At 56.2% G+C, this 26,288-nt stretch overlaps 3 protein-coding genes across 3 annotated transcripts in view; 2 read left to right on the top strand and 1 right to left on the bottom strand.

Moving 5' to 3' along the window:
• The window catches only part of SNRNP200 (small nuclear ribonucleoprotein U5 subunit 200), a 31,480-nt gene extending 17,278 nt beyond the window's left edge, over positions 1–14,202 (top strand). Inside the window, exons 22-45 of the mRNA XM_063175294.1 lie at positions 169–321; positions 750–830; positions 1,165–1,248; positions 1,491–1,597; positions 1,677–1,795; positions 2,478–2,632; positions 3,196–3,385; positions 3,851–4,024; positions 4,682–4,842; positions 5,236–5,463; positions 5,967–6,158; positions 6,463–6,641; positions 7,197–7,348; positions 7,969–8,077; positions 8,318–8,426; positions 8,699–8,888; positions 9,328–9,492; positions 9,834–9,955; positions 10,688–10,831; positions 11,515–11,691; positions 12,309–12,469; positions 12,878–12,959; positions 13,307–13,399; positions 13,581–14,202. Coding sequence (XP_063031364.1) covers positions 169–321; positions 750–830; positions 1,165–1,248; positions 1,491–1,597; positions 1,677–1,795; positions 2,478–2,632; positions 3,196–3,385; positions 3,851–4,024; positions 4,682–4,842; positions 5,236–5,463; positions 5,967–6,158; positions 6,463–6,641; positions 7,197–7,348; positions 7,969–8,077; positions 8,318–8,426; positions 8,699–8,888; positions 9,328–9,492; positions 9,834–9,955; positions 10,688–10,831; positions 11,515–11,691; positions 12,309–12,469; positions 12,878–12,959; positions 13,307–13,399; positions 13,581–13,724 — 3,471 coding nt within the window. The 3' untranslated portion in view covers positions 13,725–14,202. The remainder of the gene's footprint in view (positions 1–168; positions 322–749; positions 831–1,164; positions 1,249–1,490; positions 1,598–1,676; positions 1,796–2,477; positions 2,633–3,195; positions 3,386–3,850; positions 4,025–4,681; positions 4,843–5,235; positions 5,464–5,966; positions 6,159–6,462; positions 6,642–7,196; positions 7,349–7,968; positions 8,078–8,317; positions 8,427–8,698; positions 8,889–9,327; positions 9,493–9,833; positions 9,956–10,687; positions 10,832–11,514; positions 11,692–12,308; positions 12,470–12,877; positions 12,960–13,306; positions 13,400–13,580) is intronic.
• A 257-nt stretch (positions 14,203–14,459) lies between these two features.
• Positions 14,460–18,214, bottom strand: CIAO1 (cytosolic iron-sulfur assembly component 1). The gene is made up of 7 exons (XM_063175295.1): positions 18,027–18,214; positions 17,306–17,454; positions 16,951–17,062; positions 16,452–16,543; positions 16,027–16,219; positions 15,435–15,513; positions 14,460–15,234 (listed from the first exon to the last, which is right to left on the bottom strand). Exons 1-7 carry the CDS (start codon positions 18,163–18,165, stop codon positions 14,991–14,993), a joined length of 1,008 nt encoding a protein of 335 aa, XP_063031365.1. The 5' UTR covers positions 18,166–18,214; the 3' UTR covers positions 14,460–14,990.
• A 125-nt stretch (positions 18,215–18,339) lies between these two features.
• TMEM127 (transmembrane protein 127) lies at positions 18,340–25,776 on the top strand. The gene is made up of 3 exons (XM_063175293.1): positions 18,340–19,480; positions 21,494–21,658; positions 22,471–25,776. Exons 1-3 carry the CDS (start codon positions 19,249–19,251, stop codon positions 22,776–22,778), a joined length of 705 nt encoding a protein of 234 aa, XP_063031363.1. The 5' UTR covers positions 18,340–19,248; the 3' UTR covers positions 22,779–25,776.
• The last annotated feature ends 512 nt before the right edge of the window (positions 25,777–26,288 follow it).

Genomic DNA, 26,288 nt, shown 5'->3' with positions numbered 1-26,288 from the left:
TGACTGTTCCCGTGGTTTATCTGACTGTTCCTGTAGTTTATCCCGACCGTTCCTGTGGTTTATCCCAGCGGTTCCCATGGTTTATCCTGACTGTTCCCATGGTTTATCCTGACTGTTCCCGTGGTTTATCCTGACTGTTCCCGTGGTTTATCCTGACTGTCCCGGCAGGTGACGGAGCTGGGCCGCATCGCCAGCCATTACTACATCACCAACGAGACGGTGCAGACGTACAACCAGCTGCTGAAACCCACCCTGAGCGAGATCGAGCTGTTCCGCGTCTTCTCCCTGTCCTCAGAGTTCCGCAACATCACCGTGCGTGAGGTACGGGAACAGACAGCACCCAACAGCCGTCACCCAACACCCAGTGTCCAACATCAAACACCCAACAGCCGTCACCCAACACCCAATGTCCAACATCAAACACCCAACAGCTGTCACCCAACAACAGCCAACACCCAACACCACCCAACCCCACCCAACAACCATCACCTAACAATACCCAACTGCCATTGATTAACAGCCAACAGCCATGACCCAACAACAGCCAACAGCACCCAACAACACCCATTGCTCAACACCCAACATCAAACAGCCATCACCCAACAGCCACCAACCATCACTCAACAACACCCAACAGCACCCAACAACTGTCACCCAACACCCAATGAACATCACCCAACAGCACCCAAAAACCATCACCCAGCAACACTCAACAGCCATCACCCACCATCCATCCCTGTTTTTCCCAGGAGGAGAAGCTGGAGCTGCAGAAGCTTCTGGAGCGAGTCCCGATCCCGGTGAAGGAGAGCATCGAGGAGCCCAGTGCCAAGGTGAGCCCTGCTGGGAATTCCCAGCAGGAATTCTGCTCCCTACCCTCTCTGGGATGTCCTGGATGGGGCTGGGAAGCTCAGAGAGATCCAGGAGATCTGTGGGATTGAGGGAGGATGGAAAGGGAGGTGGGAGAAGGGAATTGGGTGGCAGGAAAAGCAGATTGCCTGGAAAATTTGGGACCAGGAAAAGGAGGTTTCCTTGGAAATTTGGAACCAGGAAAAGCAGCTTTTTTGGGAAATTGGGGAACAGGGAAAGGTTTCCTTGGGAATGAAGCTCCAGGCAAAGCAGCTTTCTTGGGATATTCCCTGAGGGTTTTTCCATCACCGTTCCCAGATCAACGTCCTGCTCCAGGCCTTCATCTCGCAGCTGAAGCTGGAGGGGTTTGCCCTCATGGCTGACATGGTCTACGTCACCCAGGTGAGCCAGGAATTCCCTCAGAATTCCCAGTGGGATTGGTGAGGGGTTGAGATGGAATTCCCAGAGCACCTGGGACCCCTGGAGGTGTCCAAGGCCGACGCTGTGCGATGGCACCGGTTGTGGTGGCACCAATTGGGACTTTTGGTCATTCCCACCCAAACCCCTCCGAGCTGGCACACAGGGTGGGATGGGAATTTGAGAATGCCCAGGATGTGACCCCAAAACCCTTCCCTGCCCCGCAGTCGGCCGGGAGGCTGATGAGAGCCATCTTTGAGATCGTCCTGAACCGCGGCTGGGCCCAGCTCACCGACAAGACCCTCAACCTCTGCAAGATGATCGACAAGCGCATGTGAGTCCTGACCCCGCCGAATTCCCCAAAATTCCCCCAAATTCCTGCAGTTCCCTGAGTCCCTGAGTTGTCCCCACAGGTGGCAGTCCATGTGTCCCCTGCGCCAGTTCAAGAAGCTGCCCGAGGAGGTGGTGAAGAAGATAGAGAAGAAGAATTTCCCCTTCGAGCGCCTCTACGACCTCAACCACAATGAGATCGGTGCTGAAATGGAGGGGAAATCACACAAATCGGGGATGGGGAGGAGTTTGGGATTGTGGCATGGGAGAAATCCCTGAATCTGGGCTAAAATCTCCTGAATCCGGGTTAAAATCCCCTGAATTCTGGTTAAAATCTCCAAAATTCAGGCTAAAATCCCCCAAGTCCAGGCTGGGGAGGGGTTTGGGGTTGTGGCATGGGAAAATGCCCCAAGTCTGGGCAAAAATCTCCCAAATCTGGGTTAAAATCCCCCAAATCCTGGTTTAGATGGGATTTTGAGAAAAAAATTCTTTGTTATGAGGGTGGGAAATTTCTCCAATAATTTCCCCTCAGAAATTAAGGAGTTTGACTCAGAAATAGGGGATTTTCTCCAGGATTTTCCTTCAGAAATGGGGCAATTTCCCTCAGAAATGGGGAATTTCTGCAGCGTATCCCCTCAGAAATGGGGAAATTCCTCCATGTTTTTCTCTCAGAAATGAGGAATTTTCCATTAGAAATTGGGAAATTTCCTTCAGAAATGGGAGACTTTTACTCATAAATGGGGGAATTTCCCTCAGAAATTGGGAAATTTCTCCATGAATTTCACTGGTTGTCTGGACCAGCCGCAAAGGCCTCACCCTCCGAATCCCGCTCTTTTTGGGATCCTCCCTGACCCCATCCCTTATTATTTTTTTCTCCCTCACAGGAGAGCTTATCCGGATGCCGAAAATGGGGAAAACCATCCATAAATACGTGCACCTGTTCCCGAAGCTGGAGCTGTCTGTGCACCTGCAGCCCATCACGCGCTCCACACTCAAGGTGGAGCTCACCATCGCGCCCGACTTCCAGTGGGACGAAAAGGTGGGAAAGGGGGGATTTGGGGTGGGAAAAGTGGGTTATGGGGTGGGCAAGGGGGATTTGGGGTGGGAAAGGGGGGATTTGGGGTCGGGAGGTGGAAATTGTGAGGGAAAATTGGGGATTCTGGGGCTGTGATGTGAAAATCATGAGGGAAAAGGGGGAATTCTGGAGCTAGGATGTGGAAATCATGAGGGGAAAATGTCCTGATTGGGGGGAATAATGGGATTTATTGGGTTGGGGTATAGAAATTGTGAGGGGAGATGGGGAATTGGGAGGTTGGGGTGTGGAAATCCTGAGGGAAAATGTGAGGGAAAATGGGGGATTCTGGGGCTAGGATGTGGAAATCATGAGGGGAAAATGCCCTGATTGAGGGGAAAACTGGGATTTATGGGGCAGGATTGTGAAAATCATCAAGGGAAAATGCCCGGATTGTGCAAAACCAGAAAATCTGGGATTCAGGTTTAAAAACACAATTCTGGGATGAAAAGGAGCCATTTTGCAGACGGAACACTTGGAATTGTGAGGGCTGGGACAGGGAATTGAGAATTTCCCCTTTTTTTTTCCAGGTTCACGGCTCCTCTGAGGCCTTCTGGATCCTGGTGGAAGACGTGGACAGCGAGGTGATCCTGCATCACGAATATTTCCTGCTCAAGGCCAAATATGCCCAGGACGAGCACCTGGTGACGTTTTTTGTGCCCGTCTTCGAGCCCCTGCCCCCTCAGTATTTCATCCGGGTGGTGTCCGACCGCTGGCTTTGTAAGTGCCCCTTTTCCTGGGTTTATTCCTGCTTTTATTCCTGTTTTTTTCTGCTTTTATTCCTGGGTTTTTCCTGCTTTTTCCCCCATTTTTTCTTGGGATTTATTCCTGTTTTTTCCTGGGTTTTATTTCTGGATTTTACTGATTTTATTCCTGGTTTTTCCTGGGGTTTATCCCAGGTTTTATGGCTCTGTGAGTGCCTCTTTATTGGGGTTTATTCTGGAGTTTTTCCTGGGGTTTATTCCTGGTTTTTCCTGGGGTTTTTTATCCCTTCTCCCAGAGCTTTGGGATCTGTTTTTTATTCCTATTCCCAAACCTTTGGAATCTGGGTTTTTTCCCTCACCCCAAACCTCCGCCATCCATTTCCCATCCCCTTCCCCTCTTTCCAACCTCACCCCCATGGCAAATCCAGACCCCCTGGATCCATCCACATGGAAAATTCCAGGAATTCTTTCCCTCCTCCAGCCTGTGAGACCCAGCTCCCCGTTTCCTTCCGGCACCTGATCCTTCCGGAGAAATACCCGCCGCCCACGGAGCTGCTGGACCTGCAGCCGCTGCCGGTGTCGGCGCTGCGCAACAGCGCCTTCGAGAGCCTCTACCAGGACAAGTTCCCCTTCTTCAACCCCATCCAGACTCAAGGTGGGGCTTCCAGGCCCTCATCCTGACGGGATTTACCAGGATTTGGTGGTTTTGGGAGGAATTTTTTGGGGGGATGGGGAATTGCGTGGCGGTTTGACGGTTTGGGGTTTTTGATGGGGACAGCGGGTTCTGGAGGTTGTGATTGGTCCTTCTGCTTGTTCCACATGAATTTCATCTTTCCCAGACTTTTGGGATCCATGGATTATTCACTATTCCCAAAGATTTTGGATGTGTGGTTTATCCTGTCCCAGAATTTTTGGATCCGTGGTTTATCCCCATTCCCAGACTTTTGGGATCCATGGTTTATCCACTCTCTCAGAGTTCTGGGATCTGCAATTATTCCCTCTCCCAAAATTTTGGGATCCGTGGTTTGTCTCTGTTCCCAGAGTTTTGGGATCCATGGTTTATCCCCTCTCCCACAGTTTTGGGATCCATGGTTGGGATCTATGGATTATCCCCTATTCCCAGAGTTTTCAGATCTGTGGTTTATCCTGTCCCAAAGGTTTGGATCCATGGATTATCCGCTCTCCCAAAATTTTGTGATCAGTGATTTATCCCTAAAGACATTCCCCAGATCTCTCCCTCCAGCTGGATCCTCACCCCATTCCCAAATTTTTTTTTTCCCTCTAAACCCCCGGGAATTTCCCGTTTGCCCAGTGTTCAACACGGTGTACAACAGCGACGACAACGTCTTCGTGGGCGCGCCCACGGGCAGTGGCAAAACCATCTGCGCCGAGTTTGCCATCCTGCGCATGCTCCTGCAGAACTCCGAGGGCCGCTGCGTCTACATCACCCCCATGGAGGCCCTGGCCGAGCAGGTGGGCGCCAGGAATTCCCTGGAGAAGGGAATTTTCCCACCTTCACCCCGCAATTCTTTGGGATCCGCTCGGGGTTTGACTGTCCTGCTGCTTCCGGGGGGATTTGGTGGGAATTGCTTCAGTTTGGGGGGAGTTTGGAGGGAATTGCCACAGTTTGGTGGGAATTGCTCCAGTTTGAGATGAATTTGGAGGGAATTGCCCCATTTTGAGAGGAATTTGGTGGGAATTGCCCCATTTTGAGAGGAATTTGGAGGGAATTGCCCCATTTCAAAGGGAATTTGCTGGGAATTTCCTCAATTTGAGAGGAATTTGGGAATTTCAGGGGTAACACCACCTCCCCTGTATGAATTCTGGGAACCCTCCTGAATTCAAGGCCAATCCCCGTTTCCCCAGGTTTTCATGGATTGGTACGAGAAGTTCCAGGAGCGCCTCAACAAGAAGGTGGTGCTGCTCACGGGGGAGACCAGCACGGACCTGAAGCTGCTGGGCAAAGGGAACATCATCATCAGCACCCCGGAGAAGTGGGACATCCTCTCCCGCCGCTGGAAGCAGCGCAAGAACGTCCAGAACGTCAACCTGTTCATCGTGGATGAAGTGCACCTGATCGGGGGCGAGAACGGGGTGAGAGTCCTGGCAGTGGGGTGAGGATGGGTCCACTGGAATGGGAGGTTCCCAGTGGGGTTTTGAGTTGTTTTGGAGAAGGTTTTGCTGGTGGGAATTGATCTGATGGGATGGGAATGGGATGGGAGGGTCAGAAGGGGTTTACATGGCATGTCCTGGATGGATCTCAGCCAGGAACAGTCCTGATCCTGCTCCTGATCCTGCTTCTGTTCCTGGTCCCGATTCCATTTCTGATCCTGATCCTGCTCCTGATCCCATTCCTGATCTTGCTTCTGATCCCACTCTTGATCCTGCTTCTGATCCAGGTCCTGATCCCAATCCTGATCCCTTTTCTGATCCTGATCCTGTTCCATTTGTCTCTCAGGAAGCTCAGGAGGAGTTTCTATGGGTTCTCCTGGCTGGATCTCATCCCAATCCCATTTATTCCCCACAGCCCATGCTAGAGATGACCTGCTCGTGGATCCCATTCCCAATCCCGTTTCCAATCCCGTTTATCCCCACAGCCCGTGCTGGAGGTGATCTGCTCGCGCATGCGCTACATCTCGTCGCAGATCGAGCGGCCGATCCGCATCGTGGCGCTGAGCTCGTCGCTGTCCAACGCCAAGGACGTGGCGCACTGGCTGGGCTGCAGCGCCACGGCCACCTTCAACTTCCACCCCAACGTGCGCCCCGTGCCCCTGGAGCTGCACATCCAGGTAGGGATGGGATTCTTGGGAAAATCCCTTGGGATCTTTGGGAATCCTTGGCCATGATCCATTGGGATCATTGGTTATTCTTGGCCATAATCCATTGGGATTGTTGGTTATTCTTGGTCATGATCCATTGGGATTGTTGGTCATTCTTGGCCATGATCCCTTGAGACTGAGATTGGGATTGGCCATTGATCACCAATCCAAGGATCAGTCATTACCATGCTGGAATTATGCGGATTTTCCAGGATTTCCCACCAGTTTGGCAGGGAATCCTTTGTGATCCATCTGGCTTTGGGGTTTTTGGCAGGGTTTCAACATCAGCCACACGCAGACGCGGCTGCTGTCCATGGCCAAGCCCGTGTACCACGCCGTGATGAAGCACTCTCCCAAAAAACCCGTCCTGGTCTTCGTCCCGTCCCGCAAACAGACCCGGCTCACGGCCATCAACATCCTGACCACCTGTGCCTCCGACGTCCAGCACCACAGGTGGCACCTGGGGGACACCTGGGGACACCACGGGATGGGTTGTGGGGCTGGAGAAGGTCCAGGGTTGGGATATGGGCTTGGAGGTGAAGATGGGGAATTCCTGAGGGATCTGGGATGAGTTATGGGGTTGGAGAACATCCAGGGGTGAGATATGGGGTTGGCGGTGGAGATGGGGAATTCCTGAGGGATCTGGGATGAGTTATGGGGTTGGAGAATGTCCAGGGGTGGGATATGGGGTTGGAGAATATCCAGGGTACGTTTATAGGGTTGGAGAACATCCAGGGTAGGATTATGGGGTTGGAGAACATCCAGAGGTGGGATATGGGGTTGGAGGTGGAGATGGGGAATTCCTGAGGGAGCTGAGGGGACTTGGCTTGGAGAAGAGGGGGATCGTGGGGTGGGATTGGATGGGATGGGATTGGGACTGAGATTTGAATCAGTGGGATTAAGGGGATGGGATCAAAGGGGGCAATGGGTCGATGGGATGGGATAGGATTGAGTCTAGGATGGGATGGGTGATCCCAAAGGCCTTTCCCAACTCCTGGATGCCCCCAGGTTCCTGCACTGCGCCGAGAAGGACCTGGTGCCGTACCTGGAGAAGCTGAGCGACCCCACACTGAAGGAGACGCTGGTGAACGGGGTCGGGTACCTGCACGAGGGGCTCACGGCCATGGAGCGGCGCGTGGTGGAGCAGCTCTTCAGCTCCGGTCAGGGCACAGCGGGGGCAGCGGCGTGGGGTGGGATTGATCTTGGGGATGGGAAGGGATAGAGATTGGGATGGGATGAGGTTGATCTTGGGGTTGGGATTGATGAGATGGAATGGGATGGAGAGGATGAGATAGGATAAAAATTGGGATTGGAATCGGGATGGGATGAGACTCATTTTGGAGATGGGATAGAGATTGTGTTTGGAATCAGGATCGGGATTGGGATTGGGTGAGATTGATCTTGGGGTTGGGATGGATGGGATGGGATAGAGATTGGGATTGCAATCAGGATTGGGATTGGGATGGGATGAGATTGATTTTGGGGCTGAGATTCATGGGATGGATTAGATAGGATGGGAAGGGATTGAGATTGGGATTGGGATCAGGATTGGGGTGGGATGAGATTGATTTTGGGGTTGGGATTGATGGGATGGATGGGATAAAATGGGATCAGGATTGGGATGGAAAGGATGGGATTGGGATGGCTGGGACAGAGACTGGGATTGGATGGATCTCCACCTCCCACCCCAGAAATTCCGGGCTCTTCCCCATCCCTCTCTCCGCGTACCCTGATCCCGGGGTCTCTGTCCCCCTGACCCCGGGTGCCCTCCCACCCCCAGGAGCCGTGCAGGTGATGGTGGCCTCGCGCAGCCTCTGCTGGGGCATGAACATCTCGGCACACCTGGTGATCATCATGGACACGCAGTACTACAACGGCAAGATCCACGCGTGAGCACCGCCCCGGCCCCGCGGCGTGGGATGGGTTTGGGATTGGGATGGGATCCATGGGGTGGGATTGGGATAGGAATGGATGGGATGGGGTGGAATCAAAAGGATCACAGGGATCAGTGAGATGGGATGAATGGGATTGGGAACAGGATGGGATCAGGATCCCAGGTAGGAGAGGATGGATGGGATTGGGATTAGAATTGGGGTCCCTGGGGCACTGCTGACGCCCTGGCCCTGCAGGTACGTGGATTACCCCATCTACGACGTGCTGCAGATGGTCGGCCACGCCAACCGCCCGCTGCAGGACGACGAGGGGCGCTGCGTCATCATGTGCCAGGGCTCCAAGAAGGTGGGACATGGATCTGGGGGCGTTCCTGGGATTCCAGCCGGGGCTGGCCTCCTCCAGATGGTGGATGAGCCTCACCAGGGTTGGGGTGGGATCGATGGGATGGAATGGAATGGAAAGGAATGGGACAGGATCCAAACCCTCACTCATCCTCAACCCATGGTTGGGATCACCATGAGGACAATCCAAACCCTCCCAGCAGAGAGGGTGTTCCCACACTATTTTTGGGATGAAATCTTGAATTCTTTCCCTTTTCCTGCCCCATCCTGCAACAGGATTTCTTCAAGAAGTTCCTGTACGAGCCTCTGCCGGTGGAGTCCCACCTGGACCACTGCATGCACGACCACTTCAACGCCGAGATTGTCACCAAGACCATCGAGAACAAGCAGGACGCCGTGGACTACCTGACCTGGACCTTCCTGTACCGCAGGATGACCCAGAACCCCAACTACTACAACCTGCAAGGTGGGAATGGGCTCTGCGTGCCATCACATCCCACCCCACCCCATCCATCCCAATCCTATCATTCCAATCTCAGTCCCATCATTCCCATCCATCCCAATCCCATCATTCCCATCCATCCCAATCCCATCATTCCCATCCATCCCAATCCCATCATTCCCATCCCGATCCCATCATTCCCGTCCCTTCATTCCCGTCCCATCATTCCCATCCCATCCTTCCCATCCCAATCCCATCATTCCCATCCCCATCATTCCCATCCATGCCAGTCCCATCACTCCCATCCCAATCCCATCATTCCCATCCCACCCAACCCCATCATTCCCATCCCATCCCATCATTCCCATTCCATCCCATCTATCCCAATCCCATCACTCCCATCCCAATCCCATCATTCCCATCCCAATCCCATCATTCCCATGACCCTCCAATCCCACCGCAGGCGTGTCCCACCGGCACCTGTCGGATCACCTGTCGGAGCTGGTGGAGCAGACCCTCAGCGACCTGGAGCAGTCCAAGTGCATCAGCATCGAGGACGAGATGGACGTGGCCCCCCTCAACCTGGGCATGATCGCCGCCTACTACTACATCAACTACACCACCATAGGTGCCCAAAACCCCGGGATTCCGCCCTTTTCCCCAAAAAAATCCATGGGGCTGGGGGTTTGAACCTAAAAAATCCACGGGGTTGGGAATTTCCCTCAAAAAATATATATGGGGTTTGGGGTTTCACAAAAAAATCCATGGGTTTGGGTGTTACCCTTAAAAACTCCCAATTTTGGGGTGTTGTCCCAAAAAATCTCTGGTTTTGTTGATTTTCCTTCCAGAAAAATCCCTGGCTTTGGGTTTCCCCCCACATTCTCAATTTTTTTGTATTTTCTTCTCAAAATTCCCAGTTTTCATGTGTTTTCTCCCCAGAACCCCTGATTTTTGTATGTTTTCCCCCAGAACTGTTCAGCATGTCCCTTAACGCCAAGACCAAGGTGCGGGGGCTGCTGGAGATCATCTCCAACGCCGCCGAGTACGAGAACATCCCCATCCGGCACCACGAGGACAACCTGCTGCGCCAGGTCTGGCATCTGTGGCATTAATGGGATGAGATCAGTGGGGTCAATGGGATCCATGGAATGGGATCAGTGGGATCCATGGAATCCATGGGATGGGATCAATGGGATCCATGGGATGGGATGGGATCGATGGGAACATCCCCATGTGGCAGCACGAGGACAACCTGCTGCACCAGCTCTGGGATTGGGGTGGGATCCATGAGATCAATGGGATCCATAGGATCAATGGAATGGGATCAATGGGATGGGATGGGATCCATGGAGTCAATGGGATCAATGGGATCCATGGGATGGGGTCAATGAGATCATTGGGATCCATGGAATCAATGGGATGGGATCAATGGGATCCATGGGATGGGGATCATTGGGATGGATGGGATGGGATCAATGGGAACATCCCCATCCAGCACCACAAGGACAACCTGCTGTGCCAGGTCTGGGATCGGGATGGGATCATTGGGGTCAATGGGATGGGATCAACAGGATCAGTGGGATGGGTTGAGAATAGGATCAGTAGGATCGATTGGATGGGATGGGATCAATGGGAATGATGGGATGGAATGGTATCTATGGGATTGGGATGAGGTGGAATAGGATGACCACTCAACAATCCCAACTCCATTAATTCCACAATCCCAAACCTCTCTCCCTCCTCCACCCCGGTGATGGAGCTGGTTTTGGGGTCAAGCCCCAATTTGGGGTTTGGGCACTAAAGGGTTTCTCCTCCACCCGCAGCTGTCCCAGAAGGTGCCCCACAAGCTGACCAACCCCAAATTCAACGACCCCCACGTCAAGACCAACCTGCTGCTGCAGGCCCACCTGTCCCGCATGCAGCTGAGCGCCGAGCTGCAGTCAGACACCGAGGAGATCCTCAGCAAGGTGGGACCCCAAAACCCCGCTCGGGGCACGGGGAGCGCAGCAAAGGGTTCTTGGGGTGAGGAGCTGGAGAGACCCCCCATCCGTCATGGGAAAACGGGCTGGATTTGGGGTGGGGTGGGATAGTGAGGTTCTCCAGGATTGCTCCATCCCATGGGGGCCGTTCTCCAGGAATTCCATGGTGGATCCATCTATGGGGTCAGTTCTGCAGGAATTCCAGCCTGGCTCCATCCCATGGGGTCAGTTCCCCAGGGATTGCCCCATGTGGTCACTCTTCCATGGGGTCAGTTCTGCAGGAACTGCTCCAGCCTGGGTCCATCTCATGAGGTCTCCATCCCTGGCTGCCACTGCCCATCTCTGCCCATCTCTGCCCATCCCTGACCATCCCTGTCCATCTGTCCAGGCCATCTGGCTGATCCAGGCCTGCGTGGACGTGCTGTCCAGCAATGGGTGGCCGTGTCCATGTCCCTGACCATCCCTGTCCATCTGTCCAGGCCATCCGGCTGATCCAGGCCTGCGTGGACGTGCTGTCCAGCAATGGGTGGCTGTGTCCATGTCCCTGACCATCCCTGACCATCCTTGTCCATCTGTCCAGGCCATCCGGCTGATCCAGGCCTGCGTGGACATGCTGTCCAGCAATGGGTGGCCGTGTCCATGTCCCTGACCATCCCTGTCCATCTGTCCAGGCCATCCGGCTGATCCAGGCCTGCGTGGACGTGCTGTCCAGCAATGGGTGGCTCAGCCCGGCGCTGGCCGCCATGGAGCTGGCCCAGATGGTCACCCAGGCCATGTGGTCCAAGGACTCGTACCTGAAGCAGCTGCCCCACTTCACCTCCGAGCACATCAAACGCTGCACGGACAAGGTACGGCCTGGGGACACCTGCGGACACCTTGGGGACACTCTAAAGATATCCAAGGGACATTCAGGAGACACCTTGGGAACATCTTGGGGACACCTTGGGACACAGAGGACACCATGAGGACACTTTGGGGATATCCAAGGGACACCCAGGGGACACCTTGGGGACACTCTGAGGACATCTAAGGGACATCCAAGGGACACCCAGAGGACACTTTGGGGACATCTTGGGGATACCCAAGGGACACTTTAGGGACACCTTGGGGACACTCTGAGGATATCCAAGGGACACCCAGAGGACACTTTGGGGACATCTTGGGCATACCCAAGGGACACTTTGGGGACACTTCGGGGACAGTTGTGGGACACTTGTGGGCCACTTTGGGGACACCTTGGGACCCAGGGGACACTCTGGGGACACCCAAGGGAGACTTTGGGGACACTTTGGGGATACCCAAGGGACATCCAAGGAGCACCCTAGGGACACCCAAAAGGCAGCCAAGGGACACTTCGGGGACATCCAGGGGGCACCCGAGGGACACCTTGGGGATACCCAAGGGACATCCAGGGGCACCCAAGGGACACCTTGGGGACACCTCGGGCCGACTGTGGGCGTTTCAGGGCGTGGAGAGCGTGTTTGACATCATGGAGATGGAGGACGAGGAGCGCACGGCGCTGCTGCAGCTGCCCGAGGCGCAGATCGCCGACGTGGCGCGCTTCTGCAACCGCTACCCCAACATCGAGCTGTCCTACGAGGTGGGCGACAGGGACAGCATCCGCAGGTGAGAGCGGGGTCACTGGGGTCATTGGAGTTGGGATTGGGGTCACTGGGGTCATTGGGGTTGGGATTGGGCTCATTAGGATGGGATTGGGGCCATTGGAGTCGTTGGGATTGTTGGGATCATTGAGTTTATTGCGATCATTGGGTTGGGGATGGTTCTTCAACCGCTACCCCAACATGGAGCTGTCCCATGAGGTGGGGGACAGGGACAGCATCCAAAGGTCTGTATGGGATTGGGATCAGGATTGGGATCATTGGGGTCATCGGGTTTGGGATCTGGATCATGGTGTGGTCCTACTGTTGCTGATCCTGTTGTGTGTCTCCAAGTGTGTGGGATGGGATTGGGATGGGGTTTGGGATTGGGACGGGGTTTGGGGTTTGTGGTCACTGTTCCCATCTCTGTCCCCAGTGGTGGCCCCGTGGTGGTGCTGGTGCAGCTGGAGCGTGAGGAGGAGGTCACCGGGCCGGTCATCGCACCCCTGTTCCCACAGGTACCGTGGGGTCGGGATCCCATCCATCCATCCCCATCCCATCCATCCATCCCCATCCCATCCATCCATCCCCATCCATCCATCCATCCATCCCCATCCCATCCATCCATCCATCCATCCATCCATCCATCCATCCATCCATCCATCCATCCATCCATCCATCCATCCATCCATCCCCATCGTATCCACCCATCCCCATCCCACCCATCCCATCCATCCCAATAATGTCCCCAATGTCCCCTGATGTCCCCACAGGAGCGTGAGGAGGGCTGGTGGGTGGTGATGGGGGTGGTGGATGCTGTGACAGTGTCCCTGATGTCCCCGATGTCCCCTTGCTGTCCCCACAGAAGCGTGAGGAGGGCTGGTGGGTGGTGATCGGCGACTCCAAGTCCAACAGCCTCATCTCCATCAAACGCCTGACGCTGCAGCAGAAGGCCAAGGTGACACTGGGGTGACACTGGGGTGACAATGGCGGGCTGACACGAGTGACACCGTGGTGGTGACACAGGGTGGGTGCCACGGGCTGGGTGGGCGACACCAGGCTGGGTCACACCGTGGTGCCACAGGCTGGGTCACACCAGGTGACACTTGGTGACGCCGTGGTGGTGTCCCTGTCCCCAGGTGAAGCTGGACTTCGTGGCCCCGGCCGCGGGCACCCAGCACTACACGCTGTTCTTCATGAGCGACGCCTACATGGGCTGCGACCAGGAGTACAAATTCAGCGTGGACGTCAAGGAGGCCGAGAGCGACTCCGACTCCGACTGAGCCCCACGCGGCCCCGGGGATCCCCAAAATCCATCGGGATCCCCAAAATCCATCGGGATCCCAAATGGCCCTGAGAAAACCCTCAGAATTCCAAAATATCCCACGGAATCCTAAAATGGCCCAGAGAATCCTAAAAAGTCCCTCAGGATCCTAAAAAAATTCCTCAGGATCCCAAATGGCGCTCAGGATCCCGAAATTATCCCAGTGAAATCCCACAGAATCCCAAAATATCTCAGTAAAAACCAAAAAAATCCCAGCAAAATCCCACAGAATCCCCAAAATCCCAAAATATCCCAGTGAAACCCCGCCCAGATACTGTAAAATACCAGAAAATTCTATCGAAATCCCACAGGATCCCAGCAACAATCCCATAAAATCCCCCAGGCCCCCCTCCTGCGTTCCCGTTGGTTTTTAGGGTTTGGATGTTTTGTACAGAGTTTTTTTTTTTTAGGTTGGAGTAAACTTCAGGATGTGACTCAGACTCAGTGCTGGACCCCAAATTCCCGGATCCCAAATCCTCCAGTCCCAAACTCCTGGATCCCAAATTCCCCGATCCCGAACCCCCAGACCCCAAACTCCCATCAGGTCCTTGTGGGATCGGGGCGATTTTGGGCCATCCTGGGGTTTATTGGCTGTTGAGATCCCAAACCCAACTGGGGAGGGACACGAGGACGGGCTGGGGGGACTTGGGAAGGTTCTGGAGAACTTGAGAAGGTTCTGGAGGCCACTGGTCTTGGAGAACTTGGGGGATCTTGGAGGACACTGGGAAAGTCCTAGAGAACTTGGGAAAGTCCTGGAAGATGTCCTGGAGGACACCAGGAGGTCCTGGATGGAGACCTGTAGAACACGGGGTCTTGTAGGACTTGGGAAGGTCCTGAAGGCCACAAGGGAGGTTCTGGAGAACACTGGGGAATCCTGGAGGCCACTGAGATCTCCTGGAGGATGTTGAGTGCTCCTGGAGGCCACAGGAGGTTCCTGCAGGTTCCCACGGTGTCCTGGAGGCCACAGGAAGCTTCTGAAGGCCATGGGGGAGGTTCTGGAGAACATTGGGTGATCCTGGAGGCCACAGGACGTTCCTGGAGGTTTTCAAGGTGTCCTGGAGGCTGTGGGGATGTTCTGGAGGCCACAGGAGGTTCCTGGAGACCATGGGAAGGTTCTGGAGAACGTTGAGTGATTCTGGAGGCCATGGGGAGGTTCTGGAGGCCCCAGAAGGTTCTGGAGCCCCCTGGGCTGTCCTGCAGGTCCCCGTGGTGTCCCCGTGGTGGCTCAGAGCCCCTCGGGGCGCTGGTACTGCCAGAAGGCGATGTCCCCGTCGTCCCCGCAGGACGCCAGCAGCCCCGGCTCGCGCGGGTGCCACGCCACCCCGTTGGCGTCCTGGGCGTGCGCCCGCGGCACGTGGGCGGCCAGGCTGAACGTCACTGGGGACACCGGGGACGCCGGGGACACCTCCTCGAACACCCGCACGGCGTCGTCACCGCACGCCGTGGCCACCGCGCCCGTCAGGTGGCACCTGCGGGGACAGGGACAGGGCTCAGGTGGCACCTGGGGACACGGACAGGGCTCAGGGAGGGGACGGGGGACAGGTGGCACCTGGAGGAATCACAAGGGTGGTGGCACCTGGAGGTGCACGGGGGTAATGGGAAGGGAACCCAGTGAGGTGTCCCCAGTGTCCCTGATGCCCCCAATGTCCCCAATGTCCCCGGTGCTCACCAGGCCACGTCGTAGATGCTGCGCCCGTGGTACCCGGACAGGGTGCAGACACACTGCCAGCTGTGCTCCGAGCCACCGCCTGGGGACAGGGGGACACAGCGGGGACATTGGGGACAGCAGAGACAGTGGGGACATTGGGGTGTCCACCCCCGCACGGTGCGGTCATCGCTGCAGGACACGAGTCCCCTGTCCCCATGCCTGTCCCCATCCCTGTCACCCGTCCCCAACTCCTGATCCCTGTCCCCGTCTCCTGTTCCCATCCCCATCCCTGTCCCTGCTGTCCCCCCGTCCCTGTTGTCTCCATGTCCCCAGTGACCCCAGCCATGTCCCCATGTCCCTGTCCCCATGTCCCCAGTGACCCCAGCCATGTCCCTGTCCCCAGTCCCCATCCATGTCCCCGTGTCCCTGTGTCCCTCGCTGCGCTGCCACACACGCAGGGCGCAGTCATCACTGCAGAACACCAGTCCTTGTCCCCAACGTCCCCATGTCCCTCACCGTGTCCCTGTCCCCAACGTCCCCAGTGTCCCCATGTCCCTCACCGTGTCCCTGTCCCCAATGTCCCCAATGTCCCCAGTGTCCCCGTGTCCCTCACCCTGTCCCTCGCTGCGCTGCCACACGCGCAGGGTGCGGTCGTCGCTGCAGGACACGAGGCGCTGGCCCGAGCGCTCCCAGGCCACTGCCCACACGGTGGACGTGTGACCCTCCAGGGTGGCACAGCACACCCAGTCGTCCTCGTCCTCGCGGTACAGGCGCACCGTGTCATCGTAGCTGGCGCTGGCCAGCAGCTGGGGACGAGGGGGACATCATCAGGGACACTGGGGACAGGGATCACACCGTGTCACCGTAGCTGGCGCTGGCCAGCAGCTGGGGACAGCAACGGGGACATTGTTGGGGACATTGGGGATACTGGGGGCAGGAAGGAGACCCTGGCAGGTTTTAGGGGGCTTGGGGGTCTCTGGGGTTCCTGTGGGAGTTTGGGGTGTCCCCAGGTGTGTCCCCAGGTGTGTCCCCAGGTACCTCCTGGCTGGGGTGCCACACCACGTGTTTGACGTCCTGCGTGTGGGCGCTCAGCACGCTGACACACTCGAACTCCTGCTCCTCCTCGTCCACTGCGGGGACAGGGGACAGTGAGGGGACATGGGGGACAGTGAGGGGACACAGGGACAGTGTGGGGTCACAGGGACAGTGTGGGGACACGGGACAGTGTGGGGTCACGGGACAGTGAGGGGACACAGGGGACAGTGTGGGGACACAGGGGACAGTGAGGGGTCACAGGGGACAGTGAGGGGACACAGGGGACAGTGAGGGGTCACAGGGGACAGTGAGAGGTCACAGGGGACAGTGAAGGGACACAGGGGACAGTGTGGGGACACAGGGGACAGTGAGGAGACACAGGGGACAGTGTGGGGACAGTGAGGGGTCACAGGGGACAGTGAGGGGACAGTGAGGGGTCACAGGGGACAGTGAGGGGACACAGGGGACACAGGGGACAGTGTGGTCAGTGGTCAGCGCTCACCCTCCCAGACCCAGACGCTCTTGTCACGGCTGCAGGTGGCCAGCAGTGACCCCGAGGGTGCCCAGGCCACCGACTTCACCTCATTCTCGTGTCCCTCCAGCGTGGCCACCACCTGTGGGGACAGGGCACGGTGACACGGGGGGGACACGGGGGGGTGGGAATGGGTCTGGGGGACACGGGGGGGTAATTGGGGGGGATTGGGGAGGTCTGGGGGGAAGATTTGGGGAAGATTTGGAAGGCTGGGAAAGGGTCTGGGGGTGACAGGAGGCAATGACGGGGACACAGGTGACACTGGGAGGTGACACGGATCACACAGGGGCGTGACACAGGGGTGACACCGGCGGCAGCGCCGCACCTCGAAGCCGTGCTCGTGCCGCCGCCACACGCAGGTGGTGCCATCGAAGCTGGCCGAGGCCAGGAACTGCCCGCACGGCGACCAGGCCACGCGGCGCACGGTGCGCTGGTGCCCGTCCGCCAGCACCGCCCGGCACGCCCAGCCCGAGCCTGCCATGGGGACACCGGGACACACCGGGATGGACACGGGACCGGTCCCGCTCAGCCCCGTGTCTGTCCCGCTCCCCCCGCACGGTCCCGCTCCCGGTTTCCCCACACCCTCCCAGTGCGGTCCCGGTCCCGTTTTCCCCACTCACCCTCCCAGCCCCGTATCCTTACGGTTCGGTCCCGTTCCTATTCCCGGCTTCCCCGCTCACCCTCCCACAACCGCACTGTCCAATCCCGTTCCCGGTCCCGTTCCCCGCTCACCCTCCCGGCCCCACACCCGCACGGTCCGGTCCCGTTCCCGTTCCCGGTCCCCGCTCACCCTCCCGGCCCCACACCCGCACGGTCCGGTCCCATTCCCGTTCCCGTTCCCGTTCCCCGCTCACCCTCCCGGCCCCACACCCGCACGGTCCGGTCCCGTTCCCGGTCCCGGTCCCGTTCCCCGCTCACCCTCCCGGCCCCACACCCGCACGGTCCGGTCCCATTCCCGTTCCCATTCCCGTTCCCGTTCCCCGCTCACCCTCCCGGCCCCACACCCGCACGGTCCGGTCCCGTTCCCGTTCCCGGTCCCCGCTCACCCTCCCGGCCCCACACCCGCACGGTCCGGTCCCCGCCGCAGGACGCCAGCAGGGCCCCGCTGGGGCTCCAGGCCAGGGCCCAGCAGCGGGACTCGGGGTGCGCCGACACCCGGCACAGCAGCGACAGCGCCTCGGGCATGGCGGCACCGGAACCGACACCGGGACCGGAACCGGAACCGACACCGCCCCGGACAGGAAGCGGAACAGAAAGCGGAAGCGGAAGCGCAGCCAGGCGGGGCGGGGCCGTGAGGAGGGCCCGGAGCCGCTGCCGGGGCCCGGCGGGGTCGGGATCGGCACCGGCACCGCCTGTCCCGGGATCGGCACCGGCACCGCCTGTCCCGGGGCCGGGCTCAGCGCCTTCGGAGCGACCGGGACCGGTGTCGGAAACCACTGCCGGTGAACCCGGGGCGGGTGTCGGGGGTCCCGGAACCTGTACCGGTGTTCCCAGGGCCAGTGCCGGTTATCCCGGAGGGGTGTCAGGGTCCAGGAGCCGGTACCGGTTATCCCTGGGCGGGTGTCGGTGACGCAGGGAGGGTGCCGGGAGTTGGGAACCGGTACCGGTTGTCCCGGGGCAGTGCCAGGGGTCCCGGAACCGGTACCGGTTATCCCGGGGCGGGTGTCGGGGGTCCCGGAGCCGGTAGCGGTGACCCGGAGCGGGTGTCGGTGACGCGGGGAGGGTGCCGCGAGTCGGGAACCGGTACCGGAGATCCCAGGGCCGGTACAGGGTATCCCGGAACCTGGAGCCGGTGCTGGTAACCCGGAACCGGTCCTGGTGATCCGGAGTGGGTGTCAGTGACCGGTACCAGGGCCCGGAGCAGGTGTCTGGTAACCCAGAGCAGGTGTCCCTTACCCCAGTGCCGGTACCGGTTCCAGTCCCGGTCCCATTCCTGGTGCCAGTCCCAGTTCCAGTGACCCAGGGCCGGTGTAAATAACCCCGGTACCGGTTCCAGTCCCAGTGCCGGTCTAGGTTCCAGTTTCAGTTCCAGTCCCAGTTACGGTGCCGATTCCGGTGACCCAGTACCGGTGCCCGTAACCCCGGTACCGGTTCCATTTGTGATCCCAGTCCCGGTTCCAGTCCTGGTTCTGGTGACCCAGGGCCAGCGTCCATAACCCCGGTCCCGGTTCCATTCCCGGTTCCATTGCCGGTGCCAGTTCCGGTTCGGGTGACCCAGTACCGGTGTCCGTAGCCCCGTTCCCGTCCCGTCCCCGTCCCCTCCCCGCCATGTACTCGGCGGGCGCGGCGGGCCCGGTTCCGTCGCGGCGGCGTGGCGCGGCGCTGCCCAAGCAGCCGGAGCGCAGCCTGGCGTCGGCGCTGCCGGGGGCGCTGGCCATCACCGCGCTCTGCACCGCGCTGGCCGAGCCCGCCTGGCTGCGCATCCACGGCGGCACCTGCGCCCGCCAGGAGCTGGGCGTGGCCGACGTGCTGGGCTTCGTGCAGCCCGAGCTGCTCAGAGGTGAGCGGGGGTGGCGGGATTCCGGAACGTTCCGTCCCTTCTGTGGCGTTCTGTGTCCTTCTGTCCCCTTCCGGAACGTTCTGTGTCCTCCTGTCCCTTCTGGAACCTTCTGTGTCCTCCTGTCCCTTCTGGAACCTTCTGTGTCCTCCTGTCCCTTCTGGAACATTCCATGGCCTTCTGTGGCCTCCTGTCCCCTTCTGGAACATTCTGCCCCTTCTGTTCCTTCTGGAACCTTCTGTGTCCTCCTGTCCCTTCTGGAACCTTCTGTGTCCTCCTGTCCCTTCTGGAACATTCCATGGCCCTCTGTGGCCTCCTGTCCCCTTCCGGAACCTTCTGTGTCCTCCTGTCCCTTCTGGAACCTTCTGTGTCCTCTTGTCCCTTCTGGAACATTCCATGGCCTTCTGTGGCCTCCTGTCCCCTTCCGGAACATTCTGCCCCTTCTGTTCCTTCTGGAACCTTCTGTGTCCTCCTGTCCCTTCCGGAACATTCTGTGGCCTCCTGTCCCCTTCCGGAACCTTCTGTGTCCTCCTGTCCCTTCTGGAACCTTCTGTGTCCTCCTGTCCCTTCTGGAACATTCCATGGCCTTCTGTGGCCTCCTGTCCCCTTCCAGAACCTTCTGTGTCCTCCTGTCCTTCTGAAACCTTCCGTTGTCTTCTGTCCCCCTCTGGAACCTTCTGTGGTCTTCTGTGGCATTCTGTGTCCTTCTGTCCCCTTCCAGAACCTTCCGTGGCCTTCTGTCCCTTCTGTTCTGTTCCTTCTGGAACCTTCTGTGTCCTTCTGTCCGCTCCAGAACCTTCTGTGGCCCTTCTGTCCCCTTCTGAAACCTTCTATGGCCTTCTGTCCATTTTATCCCTTCCTGAGCCTTCTGTGTCCTTCTGCCCCTTCCGGAACCTTCCGTGGCCTTGTGTGTCCTTCTGTCCCCTTCTGGAACCTTCTGTGTCCTTCTGTCCCCTTCTGGAACCTTCCGCGGCCTTCTGTGTCCTTCTGTCCCCTTCCAGAACCTTCTGTGGCCTTCTGTCCACTCCAGAGCCTTCTGTCCCTCCCAGACCCCTCCAAAACCTTCTGCCCCTTCTGTCCCCTTCCAGAACCTTCCATGGCCTTCTGTGGCATTCTGTCCCCTTCTAGACCCCTTCAGAACCTTCTGTGTCCTTCTGTCCCCTTCCAAACCCTTCTGGAACCTTCCGTGGCCTTCCAGACCCTTCTGTGTCCATCTGTCCCTTCCAGTCCTTTCTGTCCCTTCCAGAGCCTTCTGTGTCCTCCTGTCCCTTCCAAACCTTCTGTGTCCTCCTGTCCCTTCCAGAACCTTCCATCCCTTCCATCCTCGTCCATTCTCCTGTGTCCTTGTCCAAACCCATCTCCCTCCATCCTCTTCCTCCCTCCTCCCTCCCCATTCCCGTGAAATTCCCGTGGAATTTCCCGTTGCCATTTTTCCAGCCTTGCTCCTCCCCCTCGGGCACAGGAACTCACCCCTAATTAAAGAGTCACCCCTAATTAATGACCTGTCCCTAATTAACAACTCACCCCTGATTAACGAGCCGTCCCTAATTACAGGGATCGGCTCAAAGGGGTGTCGGCATTTAAAGGAATGTTTGGATTTGTTCCCCGAAAATCCCCAAAAATTCCCCAAAAAAATCTCAAAAAACCTGCTCAAAATCCCCCCAAAAAAATCCCCCAAAAAATCCACTTTTCCTCCCCAAATTCTAGCTGGGCCGGATCCCTTTACCAGAACAGTGAATTATTTGGGGGCGTAAAATCCAAATATTTTGGTTGGAAAAGCAGATTTTTGGGGAGAATTTTTTAGGTGGAAAAACTGATTTTTTAGGCGGAATATCTGGGGTTTTTTTTCACAGAAAATCCAAATTTTGGGCAGAAAATTCAATTTTTTTTAGGGCAAAAAAAATCAGATTTTTTGTGCAGAAACTTGGAATTTTTTGCTGAAAAATCAGGTTTTTTTGTTAAAAAATCCAGATTTTCTTTGCTCTTATCCTGTTTTTTTCCCGTTTTTTCCCCCAGATTTCTGCATGAACCCACAGACAGTGCTGCTGCTGCGGGTCATTGCTGCTTTCTGCTTCCTGGGCATCCTGTGCAGCCTCGGCGCTTTCCTGCTCGACGTCTTCGGGCCCAAACACCCGGCCCTGAAAATCACCCGGCGCTACGCCTTCGCCCACATCCTCACAGGTGGGGGCACCCCAAAACTACCCCAAAATCCCTCCAAGATTTTTTTAAAAAAGCAATTAAATGCACCCCAAAAATCCCCCAAAAATTTAAAAATATTGACGAAATTTCACCCAGAAAAACACCAAAGATTAAATGGAAGGGATGAAATTCTCCCTAAAAATCCCCCCAATATTTTTTCTATTTTTCCCTCAATCTCACTCTTTTTTTTTTTTTTTCCATTTTCTCTCAATCTAACCCATTTTTTTCCATGTTTTTTCCCCAGTCCTGCAGTGTGCCACAGCAGTCGGGTTCTGCTGCTGGGCCTCAGAGCTCCTCCTGGAGATCCCAGACCCCAAACCCACCCCAATTTTACCCATTTTTGCATGTGTTTACCAGTTTTTCCAATTTTTCCCAAATCTAACCCATTTAAAAAAAAAATTTATAATTTTTTTCCCCAATCTAACCCAATTTTCCCCATTTTTCAGTCCTGCAGTGCGCCACGGTGATTGGCTTCTGCTACTGGGCCTCAGAGCTCCTCCTGGAGACCCCAAACCCCAAACCCACCCCAGTTTTACCCATTTTTTGATGGTTTTTTCCCATTTTTTCCCAAATCTAACCCAATTTTCCCAATTTTTCCCAAATCTAACCCTTTTTTCCCCATTTTGCAGTCCTGCAGCACGCCACGGTGATCGGCTTCTGCTACTGGGCCTCAGAGCTGCTCCTGGAGACCCCAGACCCAATTTCCCCCAATCTAACCCATTTTTACCCAGTTTTTCTTGGTTTTTTTCCCCGTTTTTTTCCCAAATCTAACCCGTTTTTCCCCATTTTTCCAGTCCTGCAGTGCGCCACGGTGATCGGCTTCTGCTACTGGGCCTCGGAGCTGCTCCTGGCGCAGCAGCAGCAGCACAAGAAGTACCACGGCTCGCAGGTGTTCGTCACCTTCGCCGTCAGCTTCTACCTGGTGGCGGGCGCGGGCGGCGCCTCCATCCTGGCCACGGCCGCCAACCTGCTGCGGCACTACCCCAGCGAGGAGGAGGAGCAGGCCCTGGAGCTGCTCTCCGAGATGGAGGAGGCCGAGCCCTACGGGCCCGACTACGAGGTGGTCAACCAGTTCCAGCCGCCACCCGCGTACACGCCCTGAGCCTGGTCATAGAGATGGTGGCCACCACGATCCCGGTCACCGCGATCACCATGATTGTGGTCGGCGTGATGGTGGGCACCATGATGGCGGTCATCGTGATGGGTGGTCACCTTGGTCCTGGTTGCCGTGATCATGGTCATTGTGGTGGTGGCCCCCATGATCCCAGTCACCATGATCCTGGTCATAGAGATGGGGGCCACCATGATCACAGTCATTGTGATGGTGGTCATCATGATGGTGGCCCCCGTGATCCCAGTCATCGTGATCCTGGTCATTGGGATGGTGGCCACCAAGATGGCGGTCATTGTAATGGGTGGTCACCTTGATTGTGGTCACCATCATCATGGTCACTGTGGTGGTGGCCACCATGATCACAGTCACCATGATCACCATGATCACGGTCATTATGATGGGTGGTCACCTTGATCCCGGTCATTGTGATGGTGGCCACCATGATCCCAATCACCATGATCCTGGTCATTGTGATGGGTAGTCACCTTGATCCCGGTCGCCATGATTGTGGTTGTTGTGATGGTGGCCACCAAGATGGCGGTCATCGTGATGGGTGGTCACCTTGATTTTGGTCACCATCATCATAGTCATTGTGGTGGTGGCCACCATGATTACAGTCATTGCGATGGTGGTCAGCGTGATGGAGGCCACCATGATCCTGGTCACCATGATCACCATGATCCTGGTCAGTGCGATGGTGGCCACCATGATAGCGGTCATCGTGATGGGTGGTCACCTTGATTTTGGTCACCTTGATCCTGGTCACCGTGATGGGTGGTCATCACGATGGTGGCCACCGATGGTCACTATGATCGTGGTCATCGTGATTCCGGACACCACGATCATGGTCATTGTGATGGTGGCCACCATGATCCTGATCACCGTGATCCCAGTCATCGTGGTGGTGGCCACCATGATTCTGGTCACCTTGATCCTGGTCACCATGATCGTGGTCACCTCGATCCTGGTCATCGCATTGGTGGCCACCATGATGGTGTTGGATCGAGTGGACAGAGAGGCCGGATCGTCATTGGGGTGGGGGACGTGCTGTGGGAGGGTTGGCTGGGGAGATGTCAAGAGGTCTTCCAGGGGAGGATCTGTCCAGGTGGATCCCAGGAGATGTTCCAGCAAAGGACTGGTCTGGATGGAGACAGGAAGTTCTTCCAGGAGAGGATCTGTCCAGGTTGGATCCCAGGAACTCTTCCAGCGAAGGACGCTTTGGACAGGTCCTGGAAGTTCTTCCAGCCAAGGGTTTCTGCAGGTGGATCCTGGGAGTTCTCCCAGGGAAGGACTTGTTGGAGCAGAGCCTGGAAGTTCCTCCAGGGGAGGATTTCTCCAGGTGGATCCCAGGAGCTCTTGAAGGATTTCTCCAGGTGGATCCCAGGAGATCTTCCAGGGGCCTCGATCCCGGAGTTGGTTCCGTGGCTCTCCTGCTCCAGGTGGGTTTTCCTTGGAATGAGGGGAGTGGGATCCACAATTCCCAATGGAGTGAGAACCTTGGGATCTCCATGGATCCAGGACTTTGGGATCCCCAATTCCCAATGAATCGAGAACTTCGGGATGCCCAGTTCCCCATGGAGTGAGAACTTTGGGATCTCCAAGCACTGAGAGCCTTGGGATCCCCAATTCCCAACGGATCCAGAACTTTGGGATTCCCCTGGAATGAGAACTTTGGGATCCCCAATTCCCAACGGATCAGGAACTTTGGGATCTCCATGAACTGAGAACTTTGGGATCCCCCATTCCCAGCAGGTTGAGAACTTTAGGATCCTCCTGGAATGAGAGCTCTGGGATCTCCATGGGTCGAGGACTTTGGGATCAGGAATTCCCAATGGATCAAAAACTTTGAGATCCCCAGTTCCCAACAGATTGAGAACTCTGGGATCCCCAATTCCCCCTGGAATGAGAACTCTGGGATCCCCAATCTCCAGTGGATCCAGAACTTTGGGATCTCCACGGATCAAGAACTTTGGGATCCCAAATTTCCAGTGGATCCAGAACTTTGGGATCTCCATGGACCAAGAACTTTGGGATCCCCGATTTCCAACGGCTCCAGAACTTTGGGATCTGGAATTCCCCGTGGAATGAGAACTCTGGGATCCCCAATTCCCACCGGATCCCCGACTTTGGGGTCCCCCATTCCCCACCCCATCCCCTCCCCCGGCTCTCCCCCCTTTTCCCACATTTCTCCCCTTATTTAAAAATTTGGGAATTCCCATCCCCGCTCCCCCCTTTATCCCCCCCCATGGACATTCTGCACTTTATTCCAGGCTCTGGGAATTCCGGGATCGCCTTTGGGGTTTTTTTTTTTTTTTTTTGGCTTTTTTTTGGGATCATCCCACAAAATTTGGGAATTTCGGCCTCCCTGGGAAATCGGGATGAGCCCTGCTGGAAAAACCCGGAGCTTTTATGCAAACCCCTCCACTCCCATCCCATTTTTCCCCCATAAAATTCCCAATTTTTTCCCCCGCTCTGATTTTTCCCAGAAATTTTTGGGGCCAAAACAACAAAAAAAAATAGGAAAAAAAATCCCGTCAGGATTGAAATTTCCAACAAAATTCCCATTCCTGGAACGCTTCGGCTCAGGGGGGATTTTTTAGGGAATCTCCTGAATTTTTAGGGAATTTTAACCCCAGGATCCAACTCCTTGGAGGTCCTGGTGCTTTTATCCCGATTTTCCTGCTTTTATCCCAAATTTCCTGCTTTTATCCCCATTTTCCTGCTCTTTTTTTCCCCTTTTTTTCCCCATTTTTTCTTCCCCCTGGCTATGCAAGAGCTCCCCCGGGATGGAAATCCCAGAAAAATCCTGGAAAAATAAAAAATTCCACAAAAAAAAAATTAAAACTCCCGAGAAAGGCTCGGGAGGAGCCAAATTAACCCAAAAACCCTCGGGGGAAAATCCCGGGATTTGGGATCCGCCGGGAAAAGCTTCGGGATTCCCCCTGGATATGCAAAAAGGGCGCCAATAAATCTGTGGAAAATGGGATTTTCTGAGAGAATTCCCAAAAAAATCCCACAGGGATGGGAGGGGTTGCTCGGGGATTTTGGGATTTGGGATTGGACGTGGAATTTGGGGGAATAAAGGGGGGAAAAAAGAGACCGGGGGGGGCGTGGTTGGGAATGGGGAGGGTGGAGCCTGAAAAATGGGGATGTATCCCGAAAAAATGGGGATGGATCCCATAAAAATGGGGATGGATCCCATAAAAATGGGGATGGATCCCGAAAAAATGGGGATGGATCCCGAAAAAATGGGGATGGATCCTAAAAATAATGGGCTGGATCCTATAAAATTGGGCTGGATCCTATAGAACAGGGCTGGATCCCAAAAAGCAGCCATAAACCGTGGACCCTATAATCTCCTGTGCCAAAACTGTCAATAACACCAATAATCCCAAGTATTGTCCGACCCCATAACCCCCAATAATCCCCTAAAAGCCCCCAAACCTATAACTCACAATAATCCCCCATAATTCAAATAATCCCCTATAAACCCCCAGA

This window comes from Melospiza melodia, chromosome 23 (assembly GCF_035770615.1).
Source record: "Melospiza melodia melodia isolate bMelMel2 chromosome 23, bMelMel2.pri, whole genome shotgun sequence".
Lineage (NCBI taxonomy): Eukaryota > Metazoa > Chordata > Aves > Passeriformes > Passerellidae > Melospiza > Melospiza melodia.
The sequence above is the reverse complement of the archived record's forward strand: the minus strand, read 5'-3'. Positions and strand labels throughout refer to the sequence as shown.

Bases quoted from the DNA above. Each gene is read 5' to 3' on its own strand.
- TMEM127 (XM_063175293.1), top strand. From the start codon at position 19,249: ATGTACTCGGCGGGCGCGGCGGGCCCGGTTCCGTCGCGGCGGCGTGGC. The intron at 19,481-21,493 runs GTGAGCGGGGGT...TTTTTCCCCCAG, and splicing joins GCAGCCCGAGCTGCTCAGAG to ATTTCTGCATGAACCCACAG. The intron at 21,659-22,470 runs GTGGGGGCACCC...CCATTTTTCCAG, and splicing joins CTTCGCCCACATCCTCACAG to TCCTGCAGTGCGCCACGGTG.
- CIAO1 (XM_063175295.1), bottom strand. From the start codon at position 18,165: ATGCCCGAGGCGCTGTCGCTGCTGTGCCGGGTGTCGGCGCACCCCGAG. The intron at 17,455-18,026 runs GTGAGCGGGGAC...TCCCCATGGCAG, and splicing joins GCGGGTGTGGGGCCGGGAGG to GCTCGGGCTGGGCGTGCCGG. The intron at 15,235-15,434 runs GTGAGCACCGGG...CTGTCCCCGCAG, and splicing joins AGCATCTACGACGTGGCCTG to GTGCCACCTGACGGGCGCGG.